Source organism: Rhineura floridana, chromosome 5, assembly GCF_030035675.1.
Source record: "Rhineura floridana isolate rRhiFlo1 chromosome 5, rRhiFlo1.hap2, whole genome shotgun sequence".
Taxonomy (NCBI): domain Eukaryota; kingdom Metazoa; phylum Chordata; class Lepidosauria; order Squamata; family Rhineuridae; genus Rhineura; species Rhineura floridana.
In genome coordinates this window covers 102,304,889-102,332,566 of record NC_084484.1, presented here as the reverse complement: position 1 = coordinate 102,332,566, position 27,678 = coordinate 102,304,889, and the positions used below count along the sequence as shown (strand labels likewise).

General features: G+C 41.3%; 2 protein-coding genes across 6 annotated transcripts in view; one reads left to right on the top strand and one right to left on the bottom strand.

Moving 5' to 3' along the window:
• Positions 1 to 301: 301 nt before the first annotated feature.
• Positions 302 to 27,335, bottom strand: IFNAR2 (interferon alpha and beta receptor subunit 2). Of its 3 annotated transcripts, none has more exons than XM_061627774.1 (13): positions 27,218 to 27,335; positions 23,104 to 23,212; positions 22,050 to 22,232; positions 21,809 to 21,916; positions 17,091 to 17,132; positions 16,140 to 16,263; positions 15,082 to 15,174; positions 10,067 to 10,162; positions 8,696 to 8,859; positions 7,387 to 7,529; positions 6,449 to 6,611; positions 5,633 to 5,751; positions 302 to 3,258 (listed from the first exon to the last, which is right to left on the bottom strand). In XM_061627774.1, the coding sequence occupies exons 4-13, from the start codon at positions 21,849 to 21,851 to the stop codon at positions 2,536 to 2,538; spliced, it is 1,710 nt and encodes a 569-aa protein (XP_061483758.1). In that variant the 5' UTR covers positions 21,852 to 21,916; positions 22,050 to 22,232; positions 23,104 to 23,212; positions 27,218 to 27,335; the 3' UTR covers positions 302 to 2,535. The 3 variants fall into 3 exon arrangements, with proteins under 3 accessions (XP_061483758.1, XP_061483759.1, XP_061483760.1); XM_061627775.1 differs by lacking the exon at positions 27,218 to 27,335 and adding an exon at positions 27,105 to 27,207; XM_061627776.1 differs by lacking the exon at positions 27,218 to 27,335 and adding an exon at positions 26,522 to 27,085.
• Positions 25,649 to 27,678, top strand: part of IL10RB (interleukin 10 receptor subunit beta) — a 37,182-nt gene continuing 35,152 nt past the window's right edge. The window contains exon 1 of one of the 3 annotated variants that reach the window (XM_061627782.1): positions 25,649 to 25,684. Coding sequence is in view for 1 of the 3 variants with exons in the window: in XM_061627778.1 (XP_061483762.1) it covers positions 25,698 to 25,722 (25 nt within the window). In the remaining 2 variants the exon portion in view is untranslated. Of the gene's footprint in view, positions 25,723 to 25,898; positions 25,987 to 27,678 lie in introns of those variants that run through there. The other 2 variants (XM_061627778.1, XM_061627784.1) reach the window with 2 other exon arrangements.

Genomic DNA, 27,678 nt, shown 5'->3' with positions numbered 1-27,678 from the left:
TTAAGAGCCGCTTTGTAATCCATGTTCCCAAAGGCAGCCCTTTACTCCTGCTGAGTTCCATTAGGGATGGAGGCTCACTAGCCCCCACTACAGCTTAAATCTCAGCCAAGAGGTAGCTCAGCAGCACATCCATATGGCTACTGCCAATGGTGTGTACTCAACCATAATGTTTTAAAGCATGTTAAAAGTACTTCTAATTCATTTAAAAATTAGTCACATAACCCAATCTTCCCAATAAATTAGTCTACGCCTTCCCTCTGAAAGGCTATGTGACACAAGAAAAAAGCACAAGCGAACAAAGTAATTTCAGATATCTATTTAGTAATACATGTGTAAAGTACAGTTCTGTGCATCAACACATACAAAATTCTTTACAGTTTGAAAAAAGAAACAGAGAAAATACATATAATACCAAGGTAACTGCAAGACATTCCACTGTGTAAGGGAGTCATCTGGCATTATATTTCCTTCGTTCAGCTATTTGAAATGTGTGGACAAACATTGCCTGGGAAGGACTTCCACCTGCTGTTTCAAGGATTGGTCAGCAGGTCTGCTCCAAGGGAAGTGGGCAATTGTTCTCAGAATATTTGTTCAGAAATCACACAGCACGTTGCCAGGAAGTGTGTTCCTCTTCCCCACTGTGAAGGAATGGAACTGTTCTGTCATTTTATGTCCTGTCTCAGATTGGAAAATGGCTGGTTTTAGCTGGTTCTGATGAGGAGGGCTCAGAAGATCACAGAAGGGTCAGATGTTTAGCCCAGGCATTTGACATTTGATAGGAAAATAAAACCTAAAGACTATTCTGGGGGGAGGGGGAACCCCAAGAAATTATAGGAAAGAGAAACCTAAACAGAACTCTATTGCCCTCATTGGTCAAAATGTTGGGATACATTAAAAATAATGTGTACAAGTAAACCTGGCAAACAGAACTAGAGTGCTGTTAGAAGACCTGAAATACAAAGAAAGAAGCCAGAGGGCTGCAGTGGATCTAGATTCCAGGAACAGAAGATGCTGAACACTGAAAGTGCAGGAAACTGCTTTACTGCTATGTAATGGTTTGGACAAGCAAATAAGCTAGGTTAGATTTAGCCAGATGCTTTTTACTAAGTTATTTTCATTTCATCTAATGGCTTTTTGTTCAAGGCATTTAAAATAAGGCCTCTCCCCACCTCCACCCAGAACATCTTCACAACTGTTTAGATACCTGCTTTATAAATACCTTTAGCAAAATCTAAATTTGTTTTGGTCTAACTTTTTCAAAGTCCTTGTTATTCATCCCACACCTAATTGTCTTATAACACCACCCAGTACAGAAAGTTGGCTGACCCAATAAGTAAGTCCCAGATGTTACAGGCTTGTGTGGTGTAGACAGCAAGGAAATAAATATATCCACTTGGTGCAGCAGTGAGGAGCAAAAAAGGAGCAGCTGGGTTACCTAATTTGCCTCAGCTGTACAGGTTTAGGTATTAACATGTGGTGAAGAGGCTAACTACATTTTATATGCAAACATGTATAGAGCCCTGACAACCATGATGGCAACTAACATAAGTTGCATAGAATAGGTGCAACATGTTTTTGAGAACATGGCATAGCAAATGCCCTGTGAATTTATCAACCATCAACTGTTACTTCTGTGTTAAATAAGATCTTGCACAGTACAAAAAATTAAGTATCCTCCTCTTGATTACATGAACGCTGAGGAAGATGTCTTAAAATAAATGTTTTTTAAAAGTTTTCAACTGAAGGACTACTGAAGATGACAACACCCATTTCATATAATTGCTACAATCAGATTCTCAGGAATGAGAAACTGATTAAAGACTATTCCAAGGTGACAGGCAGAAAAGAGCTCCAACCCACTAGTGTATTTTTTACCTCCTCTCTGACCACATCGCCACAGCAAGCGGGGGGATGGACAAAGTCTCTGCCATACAAAGTATCATAAAGAGCCAGTTTAAAGCCTATGAATGATATAAGGTAGGATGAGGATTGCTTCATCTTGATAGAAAGAAAAACAGGCATGGGTACGAATTAGATTAGCAAATGAGGAACACTGAAGTACATGCCCTAGTATAAGTTCAGATATGGTAACTGTGATGGCATTGAACTCTCTAGTTCCCCAAATAAACTGAGGTATACATGCAGGGCTAAGACCCTCAGGATCCCAAAATTTTCTGGCTATAAATTACAGAGAACAGGAGATTGGTTCTGAATCAATTACCAGCAAAGTGCTTCATCATGGTTAACAACACCTGATGATCAAGTGGCTCTGATGATCAGCTGACTAAGATATCTGACCTCAAGACAGGTAAAGTTTCAGTTATACTGGAAGATTAGTCAGCAACTTGCCAAAAAATCCTGAACAGCAAACCGTATCTTAATGCTATGGGAGTTCACAACAGTGTTGCATTTTCATGCATGCTTGTATAATATTGATAGCATTAGACAATATATGCCACCAAGTCAAGTAACATGGGAATAAGTTGTACAGAAAGATAACATGCTAACTTGTGCCTTCATTAATTCAACTTTGATTTATCTTCTCATGTATTCGCTGACGCAGTCCGTTTCTGAATCAGATGAATCGCTTTCTGCAGACCCATTTGAACTTTGCCAGGCACTTGAGAGTTTATGAATATCAGAGCTCTGCATAACTAGTACATCAGTGAAATGTTTTGATTTAAATGCATCAGAAGCACATGACTCTTTCAAGTCTGTTGCATCCCCTTGGTAAGGGTTTAGAATTGCAGAAACATCCCAACTTTTGCCAGATATTCCTAGCACCACAGTATTTAAGTTTACATTTAAACAGCTGCTATGCTCCGACTCAGGTTCATTAATAGAGTTTACCTCAGAAAGATAAAATACTTGACTTCTTGTGCTTTCTTCTTTGCTAATATCATTCTGAAGGTTTTCTGCCTCAGCATCTAGTGGTTCAGTCATTTCGCTTGTAGTACACGAGCAACCCAAAAGTGGAAGGTTCTCTGTTTGAGCACCTAGAGGTTCAGCTATTGTGCTTGTAGTGGATGAGCAGTCTACGGACAGTGGTTCTACGATGTCCTCTTGGGAGCAAGATTTTGAAATCTTGCCCAAAAAAACACGACCAGTATATAAATCATCATTTTCATGGTCACTTTCACTACCATCATCATCATCATATCCCCATATATGTTTTTTAATTTCCTGGGTGACTTGGGCATCAAGCGCTTCTTCCAGATCTGATTCAAAGACTGAATAGGTTAAATGAGGTGTGAAGTTCTGAAAAGAAAAACAAGTTTGAAATATACAAACAGAAAGATTTATTTTATTTTATTTATTAAATTTGTTAGTTGCTTTTCTACACATAAGTGCACTGAAAGCAACTTCCAGTTAATAAAAATAAAAGATTAAAAACATACAGAAAGTTAAAAGCAAAACAGTACATAGGCAGTGGAGCAACGCTTCTTAGGAAGGCTACACAACAGAAGCCCTCCAAAAGCCTTCCAAAGTTAAGAACCAAATGCCTAGGAGATATGTTTTTGCCTGGCGCCTAAAGATGGATAATGATGGCACCAAGCATACCTCCCTGAGGAAGGTTTTCCACAAACAGGGGCCACTACTGAGAAGGCCAGTTTTCATGTTGCCACTCTCCACACCTCCTTCGGAGGGGGCACACAAAGAAGGGCCTCTGATGCCAAGCGCAGGATCCACCATTAAAAAAGTATGGCTGTGTGACACAAAGCTAGACATGAATAGGTTACATCTGATGCCAATCGTTTGGCCCTAATCCTGAAACTAACCACAGAACTGAAAAAAACCTGTGAATTCTTCTTCATTTATTTAACTCAACATTTCATTGTCTTGAGGCCAGGTATCTGACATACAGGGCTAAATGTGAATATTGTGGTGCTGTGTATTATGCGTCCTAATTACGTGTCAATAGGATAGAAACATAGGAAGCTGGTCAGATTATTTCTGCATCACTAATAGCAGCTCTCCAGGACACCAGGCAGAGAGTGAGCTTTCACATCACCTGCGATCTTGATCCCATATAACTGAAATTGATAGGCACTAAACTTGGGATCTTGTGTGGAAAGCAGGTGCTCTGTCACTGAGCTATGGTCCCCCTCCCCCCACAAGCATGCTTGCTTTCAGAATTGCAACCTGCATGTTTACTCAGCTCCTACACAAAATGCAACTTGAAACAAAAATACTAATATAACACATTCATTTAATTAATAATGGAGAAAGTAAAAAATGAAATGAATATAAATTATAAATCTGGAATAATATACATATTTTTAAAGAATCTTTTGCATCAAAGAAGCAGGGGTCTCCCTCTTTCTCTTCGCTTCTTATGAGCCAGTTTCTTATCTTCTGTTGCTTAAATAATTGCTTTCTGAAGTACTGTCTTAAAAACATTATTTAGTAACTTTATTTACTTATTTCAAATAAGTCAGCTGGACATTTCCTACTTTAGTTCTATGTGCCTTTTATTGTTTCCATTTCAAAGTTTCCTTTGAAAGTAAGAAATGCAAAGAGTATGAAACCACTTCATTGTTTTTTCCTTTCACTATAACTAAGCAGTTAAGGGAATGACAGTTCACACAAATGGCAGATTAGGGGGTAAAACTGGACTGTACCACTTCATACTGCAAGGGGGGGGGAACCAAAGACTGAGTATTTCTCTATAATAAAAACAAACAAACTTCTTGGAACACAGGAGCCTAAATGTCAGGGTAAAAATGTATCAATAAAAGCTCTGGTACAAGAGCAAAACCATTCATGCAGACCAACAGATTGAGACTCTGGGCTGTTTGAACAATTCACAGATGTAGATCTTGTGATATATAATGGAGGGCTTGTAATATGGACTGTTTTCGCACAGATCATAAGAGCATGTCTGCTGGATCAGGCCAATGGCTCATCTCATCCAGCATCCTGTACTCACAGCGACCAACACAAGATGCTCATGGCAAACTGAGCCTACATCTCCCAATTGTAATTGCCAGCAATTGGCTTTCAAAGGCATATTGCCTCCAACTGTAAACATAGAACATAGCCATCATAGGTAGTAGCCACTAGGGTTGCCAGGTTCAGGGCCTGAGACTGATCCTGTATCTTTAGGAGAAGAGAAAGTCAGCCAAGTGCAGGTGTTCTTGCAACCCTGTAATGGGGAAACCCACAAGGTGGAATTCTCCCTTCCCCCTGCACAACTTTTAAAGATACAGAAGACCTCTTGGATGCAGGCAACCAAGAGGTCTTCTGTATCTTTAAAAGTTGTGCAGGGGGAAGGGAGAATTCCACCTTGTGGCTTTCCCCATTACAGGGTTGCAAGAACACCTGCACTTGGCTGACTTTCTCTTCTCAAAAAGATACAGGATCAGTCTCAGGCCCTGAACCTAGCAACCCTAGTAGCCACTGATAGTATTATCCTCCATACATTTGCTTAATACATCACTACTTCTTGTGGAAGTAGATTCCATAGTTTAACTATGTGCTGTGCAAAGAACTTTCTTTCGTCTGTCCTGAACTCCGTGATAAAGTTCTGTTGAATCCAGGGAAGTAAATGGAAGCAATCAAAATCCTTTAGGACCGTTGAGCAATAAATGTTTCATAAAATGGGAATAGAATATTTCCCAAGGCTACCTACCAAGACTTTTGGCCATTCCCATCGTAAGCAAATAAAACCACCTTTATACAGGACACATACAGCGAGTCCAGCTATCAGTGACAGAAATACACCACTCAAAATTGAGAATATAATATGACCTGCAGATTAAAAAGACATTTGATGAAACAACAATACACATGGGGGCTATTGCACATATGGCCCACTTGCATTGGCTGCCTGTATGTTTCAGAGCTCGATTCAAAGTGCTGGTTTTAACCTATAAAGCCTTAAACGGCTTGGGACCACAATACCTGATGGAACGCCTCTCCCAGCACGAACCCACCCGTACACTACGTTCAAGATCAAAGGCCCTCCTCTGGGTGCCTACTCTGAGGGAAGCTCGGAAGATGGCAACAAGGGAGAGGGCCTTCTCAGTGGTGGCCCCCAAATTATGGAATGAGTTATGTGACGAGGTGCGCCTGGCGCCAACACTGTTATCTTTTCTGCGCCAGGTCAACACTTTCCTCTTCTCCTCCTATCATGTGTTTTTAAATTGGGTTTTTTTAAAGTGTTTTTAAATTTGTGTATTTAATGTTTTTAATTGTTGTAAACCGCCCAGAGAGCTTCAGCTATGGGGCAGTATACAAATGTAATAACAACAACAACAACAATATTGCAAAGCTCTGTGGTTTTAATGGGCATAGAGAACAACTATACTATGGAAACGCCGAAGGAGGAAAAAGAAACCTTTTTGCCTGAAATACTAAATATAATAATCTATGATTAGTTCTTTCAACTAATAATAATAAAAAAGAGCCCAACCAGCTCCCCTCCCCCAATAATAACTCATGGTACCTGATTTATTTTTGGAGCCAATGATAATACATTTTGGGACCGAAGGAGTGCACTGTTCATTTACACTTGATTTCACATCAACAGCAATACAATAATTTGTATTTGGACTCAAATCTCCAATGATGGTGTGGAAACTCTCTTGTCTGGTTATGTTGTCAACACACTGTAAAACAAAAATAGTTTTGTTTGATAATTGCTTTAATATGTACTGTTTGGGGCAGACAGAGGTTTGAGGGCTGGTAACATGTACTCAGCTACGAGATGGAAAGTCTCAGTTTTGACACGATGTCAGTGCACAACCTTGCTCTGTCTCTCTCCAAGCACTCCATCTGCAACAAGATTATGATACTAGCCTCTCTTACAGGGCTGTTGAAAGGGTTTCTGAGAAAACGCTAGGTGAAGTGCTTTGAGTACCCAAAGAGCTGTATATAGATTGCAGCAACAGCAGCATTTCTGTTCATTTGCTAAATATTTGGCTTGTCATTTCTTACTATAACAATGGTGCAATTGCACAGTAATGCCAGTGTAGCATCATGCCTTTTGACATTCTCCTGGTTGAGCTGTCTGTATGCCCAGTACTAAAATGCTGGGCATAGGAACTGGCCTACTATATTAATCATAACCATCTCAATCCAGCAATTCCTGCAGGAACTCTGAAATACATACAGGCCATCCTTGTCAGTCTGGATGTCAACATTCACCTAAGTGCCAATGAATGCCATGCTGAGCTGCCCCCTCCATTGAAATGAATGGGGGAAACCTGCCCACAGAGGAACTCAGGGCATGCATTGGAGCACAAACAGGACTACTGATCAGGGAGCAATACCATTGACGTTTGGATATACTAGATCTCAAAAGATAGCAGCTTTTTTTTTTTTTTACCAATGAAGACCATTTGATACTTTCTAACATTTTCCTTTTCATAATAAGTTACTGACCTTTTCCTTGAGATCTGATGTTTCCACTGTGACTGTATAGCCAAGTTCGTAGTATACTTTAAGTAACGAGGGTGAAAGTTTCACTGTCACATTTGCACAATTTGGGCAAGCAGAAATATTAAACTGAGGTGTTGCTAGGCACGCTGTTTGACAAATTAATAAAAGATGGAATAAATTATATTGGTATCTGAGTCATCTCTGCCCTACATGTTCATAAGATAAATTAACAACGTTGCAATCCAATGCACAATTTACTTGGAATCCAAAGTGGATATTCAACTAACATGTCCCATCAGTACAAGGATTTCTACTTGTGCAACAGGACTTTCTCTCTGGTTTGATCCTCACTTCTGCTCCTGAAAGGCAGTTCTGAGTATGACACCTAGTCCTGTGTTCTGATCTTAACTTCTAATCATGGGCATGTATCTAGAGCCAAGGCACTCATTCCATTAGTACAAGGATTTCTGCTTACACAACACAGCTTTCCCCACTCTCTTCCCTCCGCATGCCCCCTAAAGCTGTTCTGGGGTTATTCCCAGCCCTTCTGAACAGATTTGAGGAGGGTGCAGGCAGCATGGGGTGTGGAGAAGAAAGTTCTGCTGCACAAGTGTAAATCCTTGCGCTAACGGAACAAGGGCAGTGGATACTATCTTAAGATTTTTTTTATTTTGACAACTTCATGGTAACCTGCCACTCAGTCCCTTGAGAAGTAGGAGGATCCACATGTAGGACTGGAGTTGAAGCCTTTGGGGACTAGATTTTCAATACATTGAAGAAGGAGCACATGTTGATGGCTGGGGGGGGATAGAATGGCATTCAGTTGCTGGTAGTGGTACTGGTGCTCCACCATGATGGAAGCCTCAGCAGCATTGCAGTGGACAGAAAGCAACCAACAGTGGCTTTCCTGCCAATTGTAAGAAGTGGAAAGCTCCAAGGTGGAATATTTAGGGTAGGCTTGAGCAGTGACAGCTTTGGAGCCAGTCCAGAGCTGACACAGTGGAAAAGACAACCTGGCCCCATCTTCTGTCTTGCCAACTTGAGTTGGCAGGGCAGAGCTGGCATGCAGTGATAGATTCACCTCCTTAATGGGAGGTTGCCCTTCCCAGCCTCCCATTAGGATTGCTATACTGATGTTCCTCAGGGGTACCCAAATTTTGCCACCTGACATGGCTGCTTTGCTGTCTAATGGCAGGGCATTCTGACAGGTCACAGAGAAGACTTTGAAGCATGTGAGGTTAACATACATGTAGGACAGAGAGCAAGTGAATAACATGCACGAAAAAACATGAACAAGTAACTAATTACTTACTGTCCTGGTATGGAAGGAACTGTAAACCTGAATGATGTACTTCACTTTCTGTGACTAGCTCCACTAAAATTATATATGTCTTGCAGAAATGTGTAAATTCTTTTGTCAAGTTACAGAATGAACGTGTGATATTGGAACATTCTGTGACAATCTTCATGTTCGGTCTTGGAGAAATTTAAATGGAGAAAGAAAACACCAATAAATAATATTTCCCAACTGGACCTAAAGCACCAACTCCAAAGAATCACATGCAAATTGCTCAGTGTTGGGTCCCAGTCAAGCTGATATTTTCTTGCTCCCACCTCTCAGCTTGGAATGAAGAATCAAATATTGCAAGAAGGATGCCAATGCAAAATTTGGTTCATTTTTGTATTTATTTTCAAGATTCACCTCTTTTTGGTGTTGTTGTTGAGAATTTGTAATTCCCGATAGAAACCTCAGATACCATAATCTACCATGCCCTGTTACTCTTTTAGTCTATCTGTCAGGTGGGAGGGGAGGGCAGAACATATTTGCGAACTGGGAAGGCGGCAAGCATGGCTTTGAGGTTGGTGGGAAAGTAGTGAAGGGCAATTCTTTTCTAAGCACTGGGACTGGCTGAAGATTTCTCTAGTTTTGGGGAGGATTTCCCCAGCCAATCCAAAGTGAGTTGCAGATGTCATGCCTATCCGTAGAACCTCAAAGCTCCTTCCTCCTGCTATTCCTTGCTCAGTTCCCATAGAGGATCTCATTTCTCATTTCCACCCCACTTCATTGCCACACACCTCCAAAGACCAAATCTCTATTTCACAGACAACAGGGGAGTGTAATTGGTCTGGCACAGAGCTTGGAAAAGTTACTTTTTTAAACTACAACTCCCATCAGCCCCAACCAGCATGGCCACTGGATTGGGCTGATGGGAGCTGTAGTTCAAAAAAGTAACTTTTCCAAGCTCTTGTCTGGCATTGCACCACTGGCACCTTGACTCCACCACAGGTACAACAGACTGAAGACTGTGGTTCAGGTTTGCCTTCCAGGCCACAGCACTAGACTTCCTAAGTATTTTCAGCTGACCCCAAAGGCCACTCTCTGTGCACCAGGCCACATCAAACCTTAGCTGAGGAATGGGGAACCTGCGGCCCTCCAGAAGTTGTAGAGCATCAACTCCCATCAGTCCCAGGCAGCATGGCCAATGGTACGGAATGATGGGTCTTGTAGTCCAGCAAGGTGAGGAGGATGTCGGCGCCCTGATTCCTGCCCTAGCCTGAGAGCTTGTATCTCAGCTCCTGCAACTCATCTCTTGTATCAGCACCGTGCCTACTTCCTGTTGTTGTTGTTTTATGATTGTTGCATTGGATTTTGGATGACCTCTGCTTGCTTTGGACTACACACCGGCTTTTGCCTGTTTTGGACCATGCACCAGTTGGACAGATTGCCTGCTCCCTCGATTCTGGAACTGAATAGTCTGGAGCCTCATTTTGCTGAGACCTGGCAGAGAAAAGAGAGAGTGTCTGGTCAAGAAGAAAATTCCCAAGAGGTTTTAGACTTTTCCTAGGAGTTTGCTTCACAATTTGATAGCACAGGCACAAAGGATATATAGAAGGACGTTCTGAGTGGCTACTTCACTGCTAAGAAACTCTCTCCCCCTGAACAGTGAACAAAGCACAAGTATTAGTAAGACTTTTGAAACATAAACTACCTTTGGGGTGATTGTTGTTGATTTAATCAGTGGGTAGAAACAGCATCATGTTTTATGACGGGCTGTCCCAAACCCTCAACATTTTACATTCAATTGTAAATAAAGGCTGTATCCAACAAACATCTACTCAGAATAGAACTACTGAAATTAATGGACCCAAGTTAGTCATGTCCATTAATTTGAATAGGTCTGCTATGAGTATGACTAACACTGGATGCAACCCTAAATAAATAAATATTAACACCACTGCATTTCATGCTGAATGACAAAAATAAGAAGGATAGGTCTTGCTGAATAAAAGTATACACACAGAACCTAGAACAGAATTTAAAAATCGTTGACATCTCAGTTAGGATGAAAGAACAAGGAAATATAAACCCAAACTACAGAGACGGATAGCAATACAAAAATGGATTTATATATCTAAGTCTGAAAAGTATAATGTCAATGCTGAATGCAGAAAGCAGTAACGATTTTGATTGCTTCACAAAAGCATGTGCACCTTCCCCCACAAGAGCAGAATTAAAAAACTGTTGACATCTTCTCTGTCACCATTCCTAATTTAGGTCACAATCCAATTCATATTTCCACTGGGCTGGGAGGAGTTGGATGCAGTGGACCCCTAGCTGAGCTGGCAGGCTCCTGGCACCACGGTGCCATCATGACCCTGCCGGTGCCACTGGAGGACCACTGGGGATGGCAAACCAGCTAAAGCCCTGAAAACAGGGCATTCTGGGGCGTGCCAGGAGAGGACCTGAGGAGAGGGATTTATGTGACTTTCAAGTCCCCTCAGAATGCTCCCCGGATCTCAGTCCTCATGATAAGTCCCCATCTAATAGGCCAGTGCAGTAAAAAAAATTATAGTGCTGTCCTACAGGGATCCCCCTCTAGGATGCACACCTTAACGTAGTGAGGGGGGTTGAGAGTGTTGAAGAAGCTAAGAGCAATGTCGTCAGGAGTCTAGACCAAGAGGCTAGACTCCTAGCAGGGGAACCCAAGGTGGAATGGTCAAAGCTGAGACACCAGACTAACATGCATCCAAACTCAGAGGAAGGCAATGGTAAACCACCTCCAAATACCTCTTACCACGAAAACCCTATGAACAGAGTACCCAAAATGCAACACGAGATAGTGCTAGAAGGTGAGACCTCCAGGTCAGAAGGCACTCACCAAGCTACTGGGGAAGAACAAAGGACAAGTACGAGTAGCGCTGTGACTAATGACACAGCTGGGTCAAAGCCAAAAGGAAGCCCAGAGGCTGATGCGCACAGATGAGAAAGGAGAGTCCCCAGTTGTACGACACACACAATAGGAACATGGAATGTGAGGAGCATGAACCAGGGAAAGTTAGAAATTGTCAAGCAAGAAATGGAATGCGTCAACATTACAATACTTGGTGTGAGCGAACTAAAATGGACGTGAATGGGACACTTTCAATCAGGCAACTACAAAATATTTTATGCAGGAAATGAGAAATTAAGAAATGGGGTTGCTTTAATAGTGAGAAATGACGTAGCAAGAGCAATTAGGAGCTACAATGCAAGGTCTGAGCGAGTGATATCAATGAGATTAAATGGGAAACCTATCAACATAACCATCATCCAAGTCTACGCTCCAACGGCAAACGCAGAAGAAGAGGAATTGGAGAGATTTTATGCAGAAGTACAGGAAGAAATTGATCACACATCAAAACAAGATGTTCTGATAATCAGGGGGAACTGGAATGCAAAAGTAGGGAACAGAGAAGAACTAGAAATTGTGGGGACATGGGGCTTAGGAGACAGATAGAAAGCAGGAGAAAGACTTATTGAATTCTGTGAAGCCAATCATTTGTTTCTTGCAAACACATTTTCTGAGCAACCAAAAAGACGACAGTACACGTGGACATCACCAAATGGTCAATTTAGGAATCAAATTGATTATATAATTGGTAGCAGAAGATGGAGAAGTTCCATACTTTCTGCAAAAACAAGACCAGGAACAGACTGCGGTACAGATCATGCACTGGTCATATCGAAAATCAGAGTAAAGCTAAAGAAGACCAACAAAGCAATCATAATGCCAAAATACAATTTAAATAACATCTCAGAAGCATATAAAGATCAAATAAGGAACAGATTTGAGTCTTTAAACTTAGTTGACAGAGAACCAGAAGAACTATGGTATGAAGTCAGAGACGTTATCAGGGAAGAATGCAAAAAGACAATACCTCTACTTAAAAAGAGAGGAAGACCTCAATGGATGACTGAAGAAACTCTTAAAATGGTTAAAGAGAGAAGGAAAGCAAAAGCAAAAGGAGATAGAAACACAGTCAGAACCCTAAACGCAACAATACAGCAACTAGTACGTAGGGACAAAGAGAACTATTACAATAGTTATTGTATGGAAATAGAAAGTCAGTGTGGTGTAGTGGTAGTGGACTACAACCTGGGAGACCAGGGTTCGAATCCGCATATAGCCATGAAGCTCACTGGGTGACCTTGGGCCAGTCACTGCCTCTCAGTCTCATGAAAACCCTATTCATAGGGTCGCCATAAGTCAGAATCGACTTGAAGGCAGTACATTTACATTTTATTGTATGGAAACAGAAGAGGACAACAAAAAGGGAAGAACAGGAGCCCTATTCCAAAAGATTAGAGAAATTAAAGGGAAATTTAAACCAAGAGTAGGGATGTTGAATAATCAACAGGAGAACACACTGACTGACCGAGATGAAATAAAAGGAAGATGGAAACAATACACTGAAGAACTCCATAAAAGAGATGACAGGATGACAGATTCATTTGTGGAGAAAAGTATGATGAAGAACCAGAAATTTTCGAATGTGAGGAGAAAGCTGTTCTTAAAACACTTGGAAGAAACAAATCACCAGGAACAGATGGCATACCAATAGAGTTGCTACAAGCTACTGATTTTGACAAAAATCTGTCAAGAAATATGGAAAACTAAACAATGGCCCACAGACTGGAAGTGTTCCATATGCATCCCAATTCCAAAGAAAGGGGATCCAGGGGAATGCAGTAATTATTGACCTATTGCCTTAATATCCCATGCAAGTAAAGGAATGCTCAAGATTGTACAACAAAGGCTGTTACCATATTTCAAGCAAGAAATGCCAGATGTCCAAGCTGGATTTAAAAAGGGAAGAGGCACCAGAGATCATATCGCAAACATACGTTGGATAATGGAACGGACCAAGGAATTTCAGAAGAAAATCACCCTGTGCTTTATAGACTACAGCAAAGCCTTTGACTGTGTAGATCATGAAAAAGTATGGAAAGCTTTAAAAGAAATGGGGGTGCCACAGCATCTGATTGTCCTGATGCAAAACCTATACTCTGAACAAGAGGCTACTGTAAGGACAAGAATATGGAGGAACCGATTAGTTCCCAATCGGAAAGTGTGTGAGACAGGGGTGTATTTTATCACCCTATTTGTTTAATCTATACACAGAATATATCATACAGAAAGCAGGATCGGACCAAGATGAAGGAGGTGTGAAAACTGGAGGGAGAAATATCAATAATTTAAGATATGCAGACGATACCATACTACTAGCAGAAACCAGTAATGATTTGAAACGAATGCTGATGAAAGTTAAAAGATGAAAGCACAAAAGCAGGACTACAGCTGAATGTCAAAAAGACTGAAGTAATGACAACAGAAGATTTATGTAACTTTAAAGCTGACAATGAGGACATTGAACTTGTCAAGGATTATCAATACCCTGGCACAGTCATTAACCAAAAGGGAGACAATAGTCAAGAAGGCTAGGACTGGGGAGGGCAGCTATGAGAGAAGTAGAAAAGGTCCTCAAATGCAAAGATGTATCACTGAACACTAAAGTCAGGATCATTCGGACCATGGTATTCCTGATCTCTGTGTATGGATGTGAAAGTTGGACAGTGAAAAAACGGGTAAGAGAAAAATAAACTCATTGGAAATGTGGTGTTGGAGCAGAGCTTTGCACATACCATGGACTGCGAAAAAGTCAAATAATTGGGTGTCAGAACAAATTGGACCAGAACTATCACTAGAAGCTAAAATGATGAAAGTGAGATTATCATACTTTGGACACATCATGAGAAGACCTGAATCACTAGAAAAGACAATAATGCTGGGAAAAACAGAAGGGAGTAGAAAAAGAGGAAGGCCAAACAAGAGATGGATTGATTCCATAAACGAAGCCACAGACCTGAGCTTACAAGTTCTGAACAGGGTGGTTCATGACAGATGCTCTTGGAGGTCACCGATTCATAGGGTCGCCATAAGTAGTTATTGATTTGAAGGCACATAACACCACAACAACAACTAGTCATCATTGCTTAAGATGTAATTGATAACATAGAAGAGCAGATGGCCAAGAATTATCCACTGGATGCTCTCATTTGGAAATGTCACAATAATAATAATAATAATAATAATAATAATAATAATAATAATAATAATAATAATAATAATAATAATAATAATAATAATAATGTTTATTTATAACTCATTTATTACCTGGGCTCCTGCTGGGAGGAAGGGTGGGATATAAATCAACTAATATATAAATAAATAAATCTCCCCTGCCACCAAAGGGTGGCACACCAAACATATACAATTAAAATAACAACAATACATAAAATAATATAAGAACTCATCTCAACCATAACAATAAATAACATATGCATGAGCATCAGTTTCTAAGAGACACCTTGCTTACCTGGACTTGCTGGAAGAAATATGTTGTACCTGGCTTGTCTCTGCTGTCTTTGATTGTGTTTCACTCGCAGCTTGCCATGCAAGACAATTCAAACTTTCATAGTGGAGAGAAGCATATTGAATGATTAATTTATTGTAACTATCTCCTGTGAGAAACTTTTAAAAAGATCAACATGTGACTTCTCCCTTATGTTAGTTCATGTGCAAATCAATTACTTCCGTAATTGTCCAACAGCCAGATGTTTGCTTCCTATTAGCAAATGCTGTTACTTCATCCAGTTGCAGATCTCAGCTGTCCTGCCGATGAGCTACTTCTAGCATCTCTTGTGAAAATAATCCCTCCTGTAGTTACACTTGGAAGGCTGGCACTGGTGAAACCCAAGAGGACATTTGGCAGTTTTACGGGACATCCCTGTGCCACCTTATCTATTACCACAAAAATTGGAACCAATATAAAAGAAGCTCACCTTCTCAATAGGTGGCATATTACCCCTGAAAGACCCCATCTAATGTGCCCATATTACAGCCAATTCTGCCACAGAGAATATGGCCAGAGAGCTTTTTTCATCCGTGGTAGGAATTCCCCAACATTCAGCAGGTTTTCTCAGAAACTTATCCACATTGGTCTTGATGTTACACCTAAACCTATGTTTATGGATGTCATGGTGGGTTTGTTGCTCTGTTAAGCCCCACTGCTGCACACCGGGGGTTGGATTGAACCTGTTTTGCATGTATTAAAGCTTTAATTGACTTATCATGGACTGAACTCCTTGCATTTCATAATCACATGACCCCATATATACACTTTCCCCCTTCAACACCCCTGTGAGTATGTGTGTATATCCTGAGAATAACAGTTCATGCCTCGTTTGAAATGGACCCTCGTCTGCAAAAGCATATACCATATACAATTTGTCAATCTTTAAGGTGTTACAAAAGACTTTCTTCCTGTTTTTCATGTAACAGGAACTTAGGTAGATGTACCTAAGCCAATAATGATCTTGTACCATAACATAACATTTGCAAAATGTGAATCTATTTAATGAAAAACATAGAAACCTTTTCGCCGTATACATCACATTGAAGCATGTAGGTGTCCCTGTATTATTTCCAGCATCCCATGTTAAAATGTACTCAAAATCCTGTGCCTTCATTTTCAGGTCCAATGACAACCCAGATGTTTCTGGGGGGGGGAAGTAATAGTTACAAATCTTAGCAAGAACTGGGAAGTACAGATTTTACCAGTCATACACCGTTAAATATCTGTGCATCTTTCTTTTCATTCCCCCAAAAACATAATGCAAAGCTGGCAGTCAAATGTTATACTAATTTAATTCAGACGGCCTTTATTGAAATCACAAATGCTGGCATACAGGATTTATCTATATATTGATATTGACAGAGAAAAGGTGTGTACACAAACAAATCAGGACTTTCTGCAATTCCTTCTCCCTCAAGTTCTCCCCTTATCTCACCCCCTGGGACCTATTTGACAGACATACTGGCACGCAAATCCAACACTGAGTCATCTGAATTGTCCCTCCCCCCCTTTAATTCAGGCAGGCTATCTCTGCCCCCCCCATTTTTTACATTTTTAGGTGCCGCATATATATGTATTTCATTAAATGTTCATCCCTTTGCCTTTCAAAATGGGGGATTAATTTTAAAAAATGTTGAAAAACTGCTTCAGGGAAAGTGAATACTCTTCACTCTGGTTCCCAGCCAATCAGCAGTCTGCATATGGCTTATGTTGCAAATAGAAAGAATGGGCTGCTCTGGGAGAGAAAATTTGCATTTCTGTGCACCTTGAGTTATGTGAATGGCAAGACACACTTACAAGGAACTTTCCTTTGCAAGCACCATTGAAACGAATGCTAGTCATTGCACTGGAACAGCCGTTTTTCTTTTTAATGAGGCTTCTGCAGGAGCTGTTCTGATGGATTGTGTCCATAGGACTTAGTTCCAACACAAATTATTTCTAAGCTAAATCTATAATTTAAAAATACTTACCAAGTAAACTGCAAACAGTAGAAATCAGAGCGCTGACATACACTATAAATTAAAATAATATATTAGAAAAATGTAAAAAACTGTTTGATCAATAAGACTTACATAAATGCCTGTATACTGAGTGGAATGTACTTTTATGTGGAACAGAACCCAACATCTTAAATTTATGGCTTTCATTCCAAACAGGGTGGGAGAGGATTGTATTTTTTAAAGAAGTTAAAAATGGGTATTAAGTCAGGGAACCTTGGGCAGAGCATCCATTCATGTCCAGGCTGGGGTAGTGAAGAAGCTCTTTTCTCCCTGTTCTCCTCCATGGCTTCTAGTCCTAATTCACCTAAACTGCACCTCTTCCAAGCCCTCAAATCCACACTTCCTCTCTTTCCTAGTTTTTGCACCTCCAATGGTTTCAAAATATTCAGGTTTCCATATATACTAGTATTGATAGAAAACATATCAAGCAAATGTAATGCAAATTAGCATAATTTATTATGCAGGTTCAAATTTAGGCTTCTTTGGACCAAGCTGAGAGTTGCTGTGAGCAGAGTAGATAGATGCCATCTAAATGGAGGTAAGAGTGCTTCTGCATGAGACTCTCCATAGCTGGTTGGAGTGAGACCCTGTACTGCATTTTGTTAAATAATGTGCACACTATACATATCTGGTGTTTTGACTGGCTATTCTTAAAATCAGAAGCCTTAAAAGGTGGTGACATTTCTCTTGCCCCTGTATCACATGCTCTGCTCAGAAGACTTGCTAAATATTGGCCTTTCTGCTATCTTCTAATCAGCTCCATGTTACCAGCTGGTTGTTCCCCAAAAGCTGTTTGGCCTTCCCCATTTTACTATTTCTGTTTAGGCACAAATCTACAGCTCTTGCTTTTATTTTATTTTATTTATTAAATTTATATCCCGCCCCTCTCCTCTCAGAAGGAGCCCAGGGTGGCAAACAAAAATACGAAAAACCTCTTTAAGACATCGTAAAAGCAAAACATCTTTTAAAAAATCTTTAAAACATCTTTAAAAATAAATTAAAAACATCTGAGGAACAATAACTTGAACAAACATTTGAAGAACAATCTCTGTCTCTCATCAGTGTTTTAAAACAAGGCTGGTGTGTTGCCTTTGAGAAAGTTGTTGAGAGGGAATTACAAGGGATGAGATACTCCAAGGATGGTCATACAGTGTGGGAACTCATGGAAAGGTGTTTCAGTATATATCTTAAACAATATAATATATGTGTGTGTGTGTGTGTGTATACATATTGTATATAAGATATATAATATAATATGTATATTATATATAATATATCTTAAACAATACATTGATCCTCTCAGCACTGTCTTTAGAAATGAAACATGGATCATCACAAAACGAAGATTTTGCCCAGCACACTTTAAAAGACTGATTTGACCGCATCCTTCTTCCTCTTTGCTCCTTTTTTGCAAAAAGAAACATCCACCATAAAATTGTGGTGAACAACATTGGCTAAGAAATCTAAGGGAACAGGGAACAGATGTGGTATTAAATGCTAGTCCTGCTCAGAGCAGACCTAGTAAAGTTGATAAATATGACTAACTTAAGTTCATTAATTTCAATAGGACTACTCTGAGCAGGGCTTCACTGACTACAACCCCAGGACTACAGTCCTATTCAAATGGAACTCTCTTTCTTGACACTATCACTTATAGCTAATGGAGCTCTCTCTGCAACACATGGCCAGGTTTACCAACAAGATTAATTATGTAAGTCCATAGAAAAAAGAGGCAGTAAGTGCTGAGGTGCCTTAGAGGCTGAGGCCCAATCCCATAAGCTGCGATATATATTGTGTGTCTGTGCAGAGGAGAACTGTGCATACACCTAGAGGTGCCACTGAAATTTCTACTACAGCTACATGCAAAGATGAACAGGAAAACTGATATGCGTTTGGCTGGGCAGTTCAGCTCTGAAAGCAGCTGCATTAAAACCACAAAATACACCTCTGGAGAGAAGGTCCAGGCAACTAGTTTTCTCACTCATCTGTAGGATTGCAACCTAACTGATTGTGACTTGACAGATAAGTCATTGGATCTGATTCAGCTGATAGAGACTGCTTCTACCTAACATAACTCATACTACAATAAAATCTCTGTTATTTCATTTAAACAAGGGAAAGTCCAAAAACCGGCAAAGAATGACTAAAAAAACTTTCAGAAACAGGAGCTAGAGTGTTATAGGGCTTTTGACACATTTATGTTATGCAACAAGTGTTTTCCTTTTAAGCACTCTTAAGGTTGCAGTCCTTAGCACACTTACCAGGAAGCAAGAACCACACATTTAGTGAAACTTCCTTCTGGGTAATCATACACACGATGTGGCTGCACATTCCATTCCTTACTTGTCTCCCATTGAAGGAAATTGGATTTTAAAATGCTTAGCCTTGGCTGCCAGATTCCATTTCTTTTAGCAGCTGGGCAAGTACATTGTTGAGAGACTCCAGCAGTCACAACCTAATTTCATTTCTTTAAAAAATCTGTCTTCTCTCCAACCAGAGGAGTTTGTGATTAAATACATGGTAGGAGGTTATAATCAAATTCATTTGGCAAAGAAAAAAAATCCCACAAGGGTAGCCGAGACAAGAAGAAAAGGGAATGATAGGGGCCCAAACTATTAAATTCTTCCTAGACTTAATTCATCAAGTTTGTAGAAATGCAGTAATCCCATGAAAAGGGCCATCATAGTATAAAACCGTATCCTACAGAAAGCAAGAGCAGAAACAAGTAGGATGCAGATACAGTTAAGATCAAAAAGGGACACATGCAAAGCTTAGGAGACAAGGATCTGCAAATTAAAATGTAGGCCTTCAAACAATAAATATAGCTTCCTGTTCTGTACACACATTTAGGTATACAGACAAAAGCTCTTTTCTGTTACAATGGGAAACAGCTAATAATATTTTTAATGAATTCTGAGGTTATTCTAAGAGTTTCTGTTTCTCTGGCTTGCTGTCTGGTGCATTAGGAAATCACAAGTCAGGGCTGTGGAGTCAGTACGCCAAACCTTCAACTCTGACTCCTCTATTTTTCTACTGTCCGACTCCAACTCCACCCAAAATTGCTTCCAACTCTACAGCCCTGGAAAGTGCTCTAAATATCTTTTTAAATTGGAAGCTCTCGTAGGAGCATTTTTATCGCTGCCTGAATATGCGCTGATCTTGGCATCGCAGCATTTGTCTTCACCTGGGTCCTGTGTCATACACTGACACACAAAATGTTTTCCATCTTGAGTTATGGTGAAATGTTCAACTACAGCTGACTTCACGGGAAGCTTCTTTGACATTTTGAATTTATATTTTAAAAAATCTGTCAATCAAAATTTATTTTGAAGCCGGAGTCGGAGTCGATACATTTCTACCAACTCCGACTCCACCCAAAATTGCTTCCGACTCCGACTCCACGACTCCAACTCCACAGCCCTGTCACAAGTACAATTCTCTCAAAGAGTTCATACAATATCTACAACAGATGTGTGTGGTGTGACCACGCATTGACTTGCACAGACAACATGTTCATTGATATACTTTCCCTTTCTAAGCTTATTCTAAATATTATTTTCCACAATTGCACACTCCCATCATAGGTTTGTATCCAATGTTGTGTGAGCAGAAGGAAGCTCACGCAATGGATCTTCCTTTCCCCATCTCCCAGCTGCAGCCCCATGTACCACCGCACCGAATGCCCCTCCAGAGACTTTGGGGAACCTACTACACATTGTGAACTGGGTTGTCTGGGGCTGGAGTGGGAGTGGGAAATCACTCAGAAATCACTACAGGCTGAGACGACAAAGACCTCAATGTCTGGTAAGTCCCCCTGAGCCTCTAGAGAGGCTTTTCAGGTTGAGGATCAGGGGACTTCAAGGGGGAGGATGGAAAAGTAATGTATCCTTTGTAATGTAATAATAATGTCTCCTTTCTCTCTCTCTCTCTCTCTCTCTCTCACACACACACACACACACACTTGTAATTCTGCTCTCAGACATGACAGTCAAAGTCCCATACACGCTCAAGAGTACAGATTAGAATTATGAATGGTAACAGGAAACTTTGCAGAAATTGCTTATCTCAAAAGCCAGATCACATGCATCTTGTAGATTCTGAAAGATAGATAGGCAGGATATAACCACTTTAAATCAATCAATACTTTTTTTTACTAAATTTTTTGAAAAGCAACAGCAGTCCACGCCACTGACACAGTCAGCTACGATTGCAACTGTGAAAATGAATGCACATCCCTGTACACGATTTTCATTTATTAACATTCAGCTTCAACCAAGAGGGGCTGGCAGAGAGATCCGTGGCAGTGGACTTGGCCTCCCAACAACAGCATCAATACCACATACCAGGACGGTGTAGAGCTGGTGCAGAGTGGCAGCAAGGGCAGGGCAAGGACTCCAGCAGGAGCATCAGATTGTCTCCACTGGTGTGCTCCCACTGCCCCAGCCTTGCCACCACCCTCTTCCACCCCAGTACCCAGTGGTAGCAAGGATGCTGCCAGCAGGCCAGGTCCAAAGCAGTGCACATCCCTGCCAGCCATTCCTGGCTTTAGTGGAGCAGCTTGTTGTTGGAAAATAGCAGCAGTTGAAAATCAAATTGATCTGGCAAAGAAAAAGACCTTTCAAGGGTAGCTGGGACAAGAAGTAAAAGGCAGTGACAGGGATCCAATCGATTAAGTTATTTTAACTCACCAAGTTTGTAGAAAGGCAGTGGTCCCCTGAAAAGTGCCATCATAGTTTAAAATCACATCCTACTGGGTGGTCCCTACTGGTGGATAAGTGCTGATGTTACTGCTGCATCTGCAATGATACCAAATGAAACCATTCTCAGAGAAAAACAGTGATGCCAAATTAGAACACAATGTAACCTCTGTAATGTGTCTTCTGAGAAGGTAAAGAAACAGTCAGGCTTGGAGTGCTAGAAGTATTATACCTGTTGCTGGGACTCACAAATGGGAAGAGTCGTGTTGCAATGCACTCAGGTCCTGCTTTCGCGTTTCCCAGAGGCATCTGGTTGGTCACTGTGAGAACAGGATGCGGCATTCAATGGGCCTTTGACCTGATCCAGGAGGGCTTTCCTTAAGACTGTTAGTGTACACCATAAATACTCCCGCACCTGCAACCATACCAAACAAAATTGTTCTGTCAAAATACACTGGCTCTCAAACTAAAACAACGTGAGCTCAGGCTAGAATTTTGGTAAGACTCCAGGGGAATTATGGTGCAATCTGTGTATATGAAAAGCCCTTTCTACGGGCTAATTCAAACCAGCCTGAACAAAAATAAAGGTCAAACTTCTTTGAAACGAGCACTGCTACTCACGAGATGTGAATCAGCCAATATTGGAAGCAGAATATCCCCCACTGCTACCTGTAAGCATAGGTAACTGGCATTGCAAATCCTCGCACACACGCACACACTCCTGGTGATTGTGAAGATGTGAGAAAGGCAAACTCCCACGCTCCTCCATTATTTCATACATGTTGCTAGCCCTGGTTCCAAGTGCCCTCCCTGTCACTGTAAATCTCTAATCCGAGACTAATCCAAGTCTGTGAAGGGGAATCTACCACACTGCTGTATCCTGTCACATGACTTGCCTTGCTCTCTTCTGGAATGCTACCTGCTATGGTGAGGGAGCCTCTTCGCTGTGCAGTTGGACTATCTGACATGCAGGTGTCTCATTCTCAGACTTTCTAATAACCTGAGTGTCCTGGACTATGTGAGCATCAAATTTTAAATGTCATTTGTGGATGCACCCTGACAACACCTATGCTCTCTAAGTCAGCCAGAACCCCATTGTCTTTATAAATCTGATAAGATGGTGACTCCCTTTAAGAGCAGAAGAGGGGAATTTGAACATAATAAACTACATTTCCTGATATTCCTTCTTCTACAGGATTTAGGAGTCCTGTTCTTTATTTGTATCTAGCCACCCTATTTGGGAATACATCTAAGGAAACATAAAATCAACTGAACACCAAGCTTACCTTTAAATACTTCTAGAACAGGTGTTTGTCATAAGGGTAAAGGTTAAATATAGGAAAACACCCCAGTTTGTGCTTAAGCAGGCATGGTGAAGCATCTTAGCTTGGGCACCTAAAGATAAGAACAATTCAGTAACAATTTCCCACAAAAAGAAACATAACAGGAAGCGAGCAGCACTGAAACCACAGGGTCTCACTTTTGGGTAAACATGTTCAGAATTGCACTGTACATTTTCCTTTCACATGGTAGGCCAATAGCCCTTTAAGAAAAAAGGAAGACAGAAATTGACTGAAGAAAGCTGTGCTGTGTTTTCAAAATACTCTGTGATGACTTTTAGGATTAAATTAGACGTGATGGTAGCAGCCATGTTTGTTTATTTACATTAAGCAGGGATGAGGAACTGGATCTCACCAACATCCACCTGGCAATCACCTGACATTACCATGATTCAAGCCAATCTGCAAAGGAAAAATTCAAGCCAAGAGGGCAAGATGCCAATTGCGACCCTCACTTCCCAAGGAACAACCTAGAGTGCACTTTAAATATCTTGATTGTTTCTTTGCAGCTGCATCTTTATCTGCACTGCACTTAATGGCATATCTGATCTTAGTTAGGTTTGGGCAGGTGGGTATGAGTTGAGAAAAATGGCCTCATAGGCCTAATGAGGACCCCTGCTACACTAATTAGGCCTGAGGACTGGGGGTCTACATTGCTAACATAAAATTCACACAACATTCATTGATATTTTCCTGTTAGTGGTGGAGGTCCAAAGCAAGGAAAGCAGCACCACGTTCAGAGGAAAGAGGGTCATTCCCAGTCTTTAGCTTAGCTGGAAACGCATTAAAAATCCTGTGGCTGTAAAACTAGCAGTGATGGGGGGAAAGAAAGCATAAAGAAGAGGCAGACATTTTCAGGTATTTGGGACAAATACAAGTGGGCTTAAAGATGGGAGAGTGCCAGGCACATGCATGCTCCAACTCCAAAACCCTGCTCACATCTGTTGCATTTCCAATCTTTCCAAGCTGAGAACGGAAGTCTGAAGGGGGATTCTAAGCATGTCTGAGTCAATATGCTTAGAATCCTCTTTGCAGTCAGGAACCCTGACAAAGCACAGTACCCCAAGAGAATTCTAAGCAGCTTCTGCTGAACATGCAGGGATATTTGGGGCAGGGATATTTGGGGCAGGGATTGTGTTCCCTGTTCCTTCCCTGCTTTCAGCCCACATACATTCAGTCAAATACCTGACCAGGACTGCTGTTGTCAGGAGAACCTTAACGTTATGCCCCTGAAGAAGACTAACATCAATCAATTGGTCTTTAGGCACTATTGTTTTTGGATAAAGATCCATTCTTCATTACTATTTTCAGTTTTTGTCTCTTTTTTTTCTTCCTTTGGATTGCTAGCAGAGCCAAAAAGACCTGGAAACTAACAGGACGTTGTAAAAGCCGGAACGGAACGGAACAGGCAGGAACGGGCCCTTTATAAAAGAAATTGATGCCAAAAACACTGGGATGTGTTAACTTGAGAACAACATTTAGGAACAAAAACCATTCCGATAGCATTTTTGATTAACCCTTTAACAACCAAAATGCCCTCCGGAATGGAATAAAACAGCCCGGAACGGCGACTTCCCAGTGAGCCAGACCTCCCAAATTCACCACTCCCACATGACTACATGGGATGCATGCAATAAGACACAAAACTTCCACAAAAACCACGTTCCGATACCCGTTCCGGGCTGTAATATGCTTTTACATAAAACAGCCCAGAACGGCGACTTCCCAGTGAGCCAGTCCTCCCAAATTCACCAGTCCCACATGACTACATGGGATTCATGCAATAAGACACAAAACGTCCACGAAAACCACGTTCCATGCAATAATACATTTTTCTGAACAGAGCCCAGAACAACATCTGAACCAGCCAAGTCAATCAAATGCACCAGTCATGCAAAACTGTATGAGTCAATGCTCTGGGCCACAACCTCACACAGCAACCACTTTCACTTGTGTACACACAAGCAAAGGTTTGTGTTATGCGCTCCAATTGTTTTCAATGGTATATAGCCAAACATAACTTCAGTTAATTTAACAACAGAGACAAATTTCATTTGATGTCAAATTTAAATTGGTACTTCTGAAAGTTAAGGGCACACTTCTGTATTTTTGTGAATACTTTGAATCTCTTATGTTACTGTAATATATATTGAAGATGACCTTTCATTCCAACGAGCAGTAGTGTTTATTTATAAATTATACAGTCATCTACACAAAACATCCTGAATGAAATGTTGATAGTATGCAAATTTAACTGCAAAACAAATTGCTCCAATAAATATTATTACTTAGTTGGCAGCTCTAGTAATGATTAATGAAGTATGTGTGTGAAAACAATATAGTACATTGTTGTTTTTCTTTCCTAGCAAGGTTTTTGTAGTAAGCTATACTAGTATTGCATGCAACTACAGATAGCTTTTGGTGCTAGAGAATAGCTTCTTCCCACTAGGGGCACTATAAGATCTGCTGGTCTCTGCAGAGACAGGGTGATCCCTTCTTTCTTCAGACCAAAAAGGCAGCAGTCCAGGTATGTTATATTTATGCTGTGGAGGCGGCTCAGTGGCAGTAAGTAGTGTCTTCTCTCATTACCTACAGCAGAAAAGCCATGAGTAAAAGCCAGCCGACTTGCCCCTCCAATCTCTCTTTCTCTCTCTCCCCAATTCACCAGCCATTCGCAACCTGGTAGCAGCACCAATAGTGCTGCTTAGTGGACCTACAAACAGCAAGAAAGGGTATTGCTGATCACCCCAGAGGTTCCTGGGTCATCCTGTGTTATCTCCCATTTCCCAACAAAAGCAGAGGCAGCAACATGTCTGGCTGGTGAATTTGGTAGGTCTGGCTCATTGGGAAGTCACCGTTCTTGGCTGTTTTACGTAAAAGCGTATTATAGCCCGGAACGCGTATTGGAATTTGGTTTTCGTGGATGTTTTGTGTCTTATTGCATGCATCCCATGTAGTCATGTGGGACTGGTGAATTTGGGAGGTCTGGCATTTTGGTTGTTAAAGGGTTAATCAAAAATGCTATCGGAATGGTTTTTGTTCCTAAATGTTGTTCTCAAGTGTCTCTAACACATCCCAGTGTTTTTGGCATCAATTTCTTTTATAAAGGGCCCGTTCCGGCCTGTTCCGGCTTTTACACCGTCCCGAAACGAATACACACTTTGTGACAAAGAGACCTTTTCTTCCAATGCCAAATGTATTACCAGCCGGATTGTGACTTCTTCCTAGCAATAAGAGCTATACACTCACTGGCACTCTTGTAGCCCAAACCCATGCAAGTGCAGCTCACTCAAGCCCGCCGAAATCAATGGTTCTAAAAATAACAAAGAATCTTCTGCGACCCTAAGGAAGAATACTTACTTACTTTATTTATATTACATAGCTTTTATATCCTGCCTTTCCTCCAACATAGGAACACACGGCAGCTCACAAATCGGAATATGCAATATAAAATACAAGATAAAAATAATCTAAAACCGCTTTAAACAAAATTAATAGCAATAAATAATCAGCCTCATGGCTCATCAGCGTTACGACATAAACTGACGCGGGCCACTTTAAATCAGGAGCTCTGCCCGTTTAGTCATTTATTTCACGGGCTATGACCCTGTCGGCCTTCAGAAACAGGTCTCCTGAATGACTTTTTCGTTCAAGCCACGTCCAAATCTGGGACGCCCCAAATTTGGCGCCTGCTTTCTCTCGCGAGGCGGCACTAGAGAACTGATTGTCGGCGATCAGCCCGTCCCAGCCATCCTTCCTTTCCCTTCCCTTCCTTTCCCTTCCATGCCATCCTGCAAACTGGTGGCAAAGGAGGAATGTCTGATCCCGGCGATAGTCGGCTGAGCCTACACAGACTGAGGCCTCAGAGATCGCCGCAAGGAAAAGCTCCTATTCCGGCTGTGCAGAGGATAGAAGCATCCGCAAGGCGCGCGCACACACACACACACCGTTTCTCACAAAAATCCCCGTATCTAGTCAGCTCCTTCCGGTCTCGCATCTCTGTTTCTCATTCTGCCTTTCTCCTTTGAAGGCACCGCTCCCAGCCTCAGTCCCAGATTACCTGGAAGTGGGCGTCCTCTCTTCAGTTCTCATCCCCGCCGTCTCTGCTGCGCCCCTCCTCGAAGCGAACGCCATATCCCTCGCTTCGCAGCTGCGTCGGTTCCAAAAGCGAAAGCAAAGAAGCCCAGGGGGAAGTGGGGAGGCGGATGTTGTCTGTGCTGCGAGTAGCCAGGCTCAGGGAGGGCGAAGAAGGGGTTTGGTTGGAAGAAGGAGGGGATCAGGGCCGGATTTACGTACAAGCTAAGCAAGCTACCGCTTAGGGCCTTGCTTTACAAGGGGCCTCGCGTTAGAAAGAAAGAAAAAACGTTTACAATGTTGCCACTGGAAACCATAAACATCACACAAAATGAAGATAATTTTTGGTAGGCATTGAATATCATTGTTGCAGCTTGCTGACAACAATAAACAGTAAACTATTCTATAGAACGTCCTACACATGCGGCCTTTTGGATTCTTGCAGAA

Coding starts and splice junctions, on each gene's coding strand:
- IFNAR2 (XM_061627774.1), bottom strand. CDS start 21,851: ATGATGGCACTTTTCAGGGGACCACTGCCTTTCTACAAACTTG. Junction 17,133..21,808: donor ACTGCCTTTCTACAAACTTG/GTGAGTTAAAAT, acceptor TTTAATTTATAG/TGTATGTCAGCGCTCTGATT. Junction 10,163..15,081: donor ATTTCTTCCAGCAAGTCCAG/GTAAGCAAGGTG, acceptor TTTCTCTGCCAG/GTCTCAGCAAAATGAGGCTC.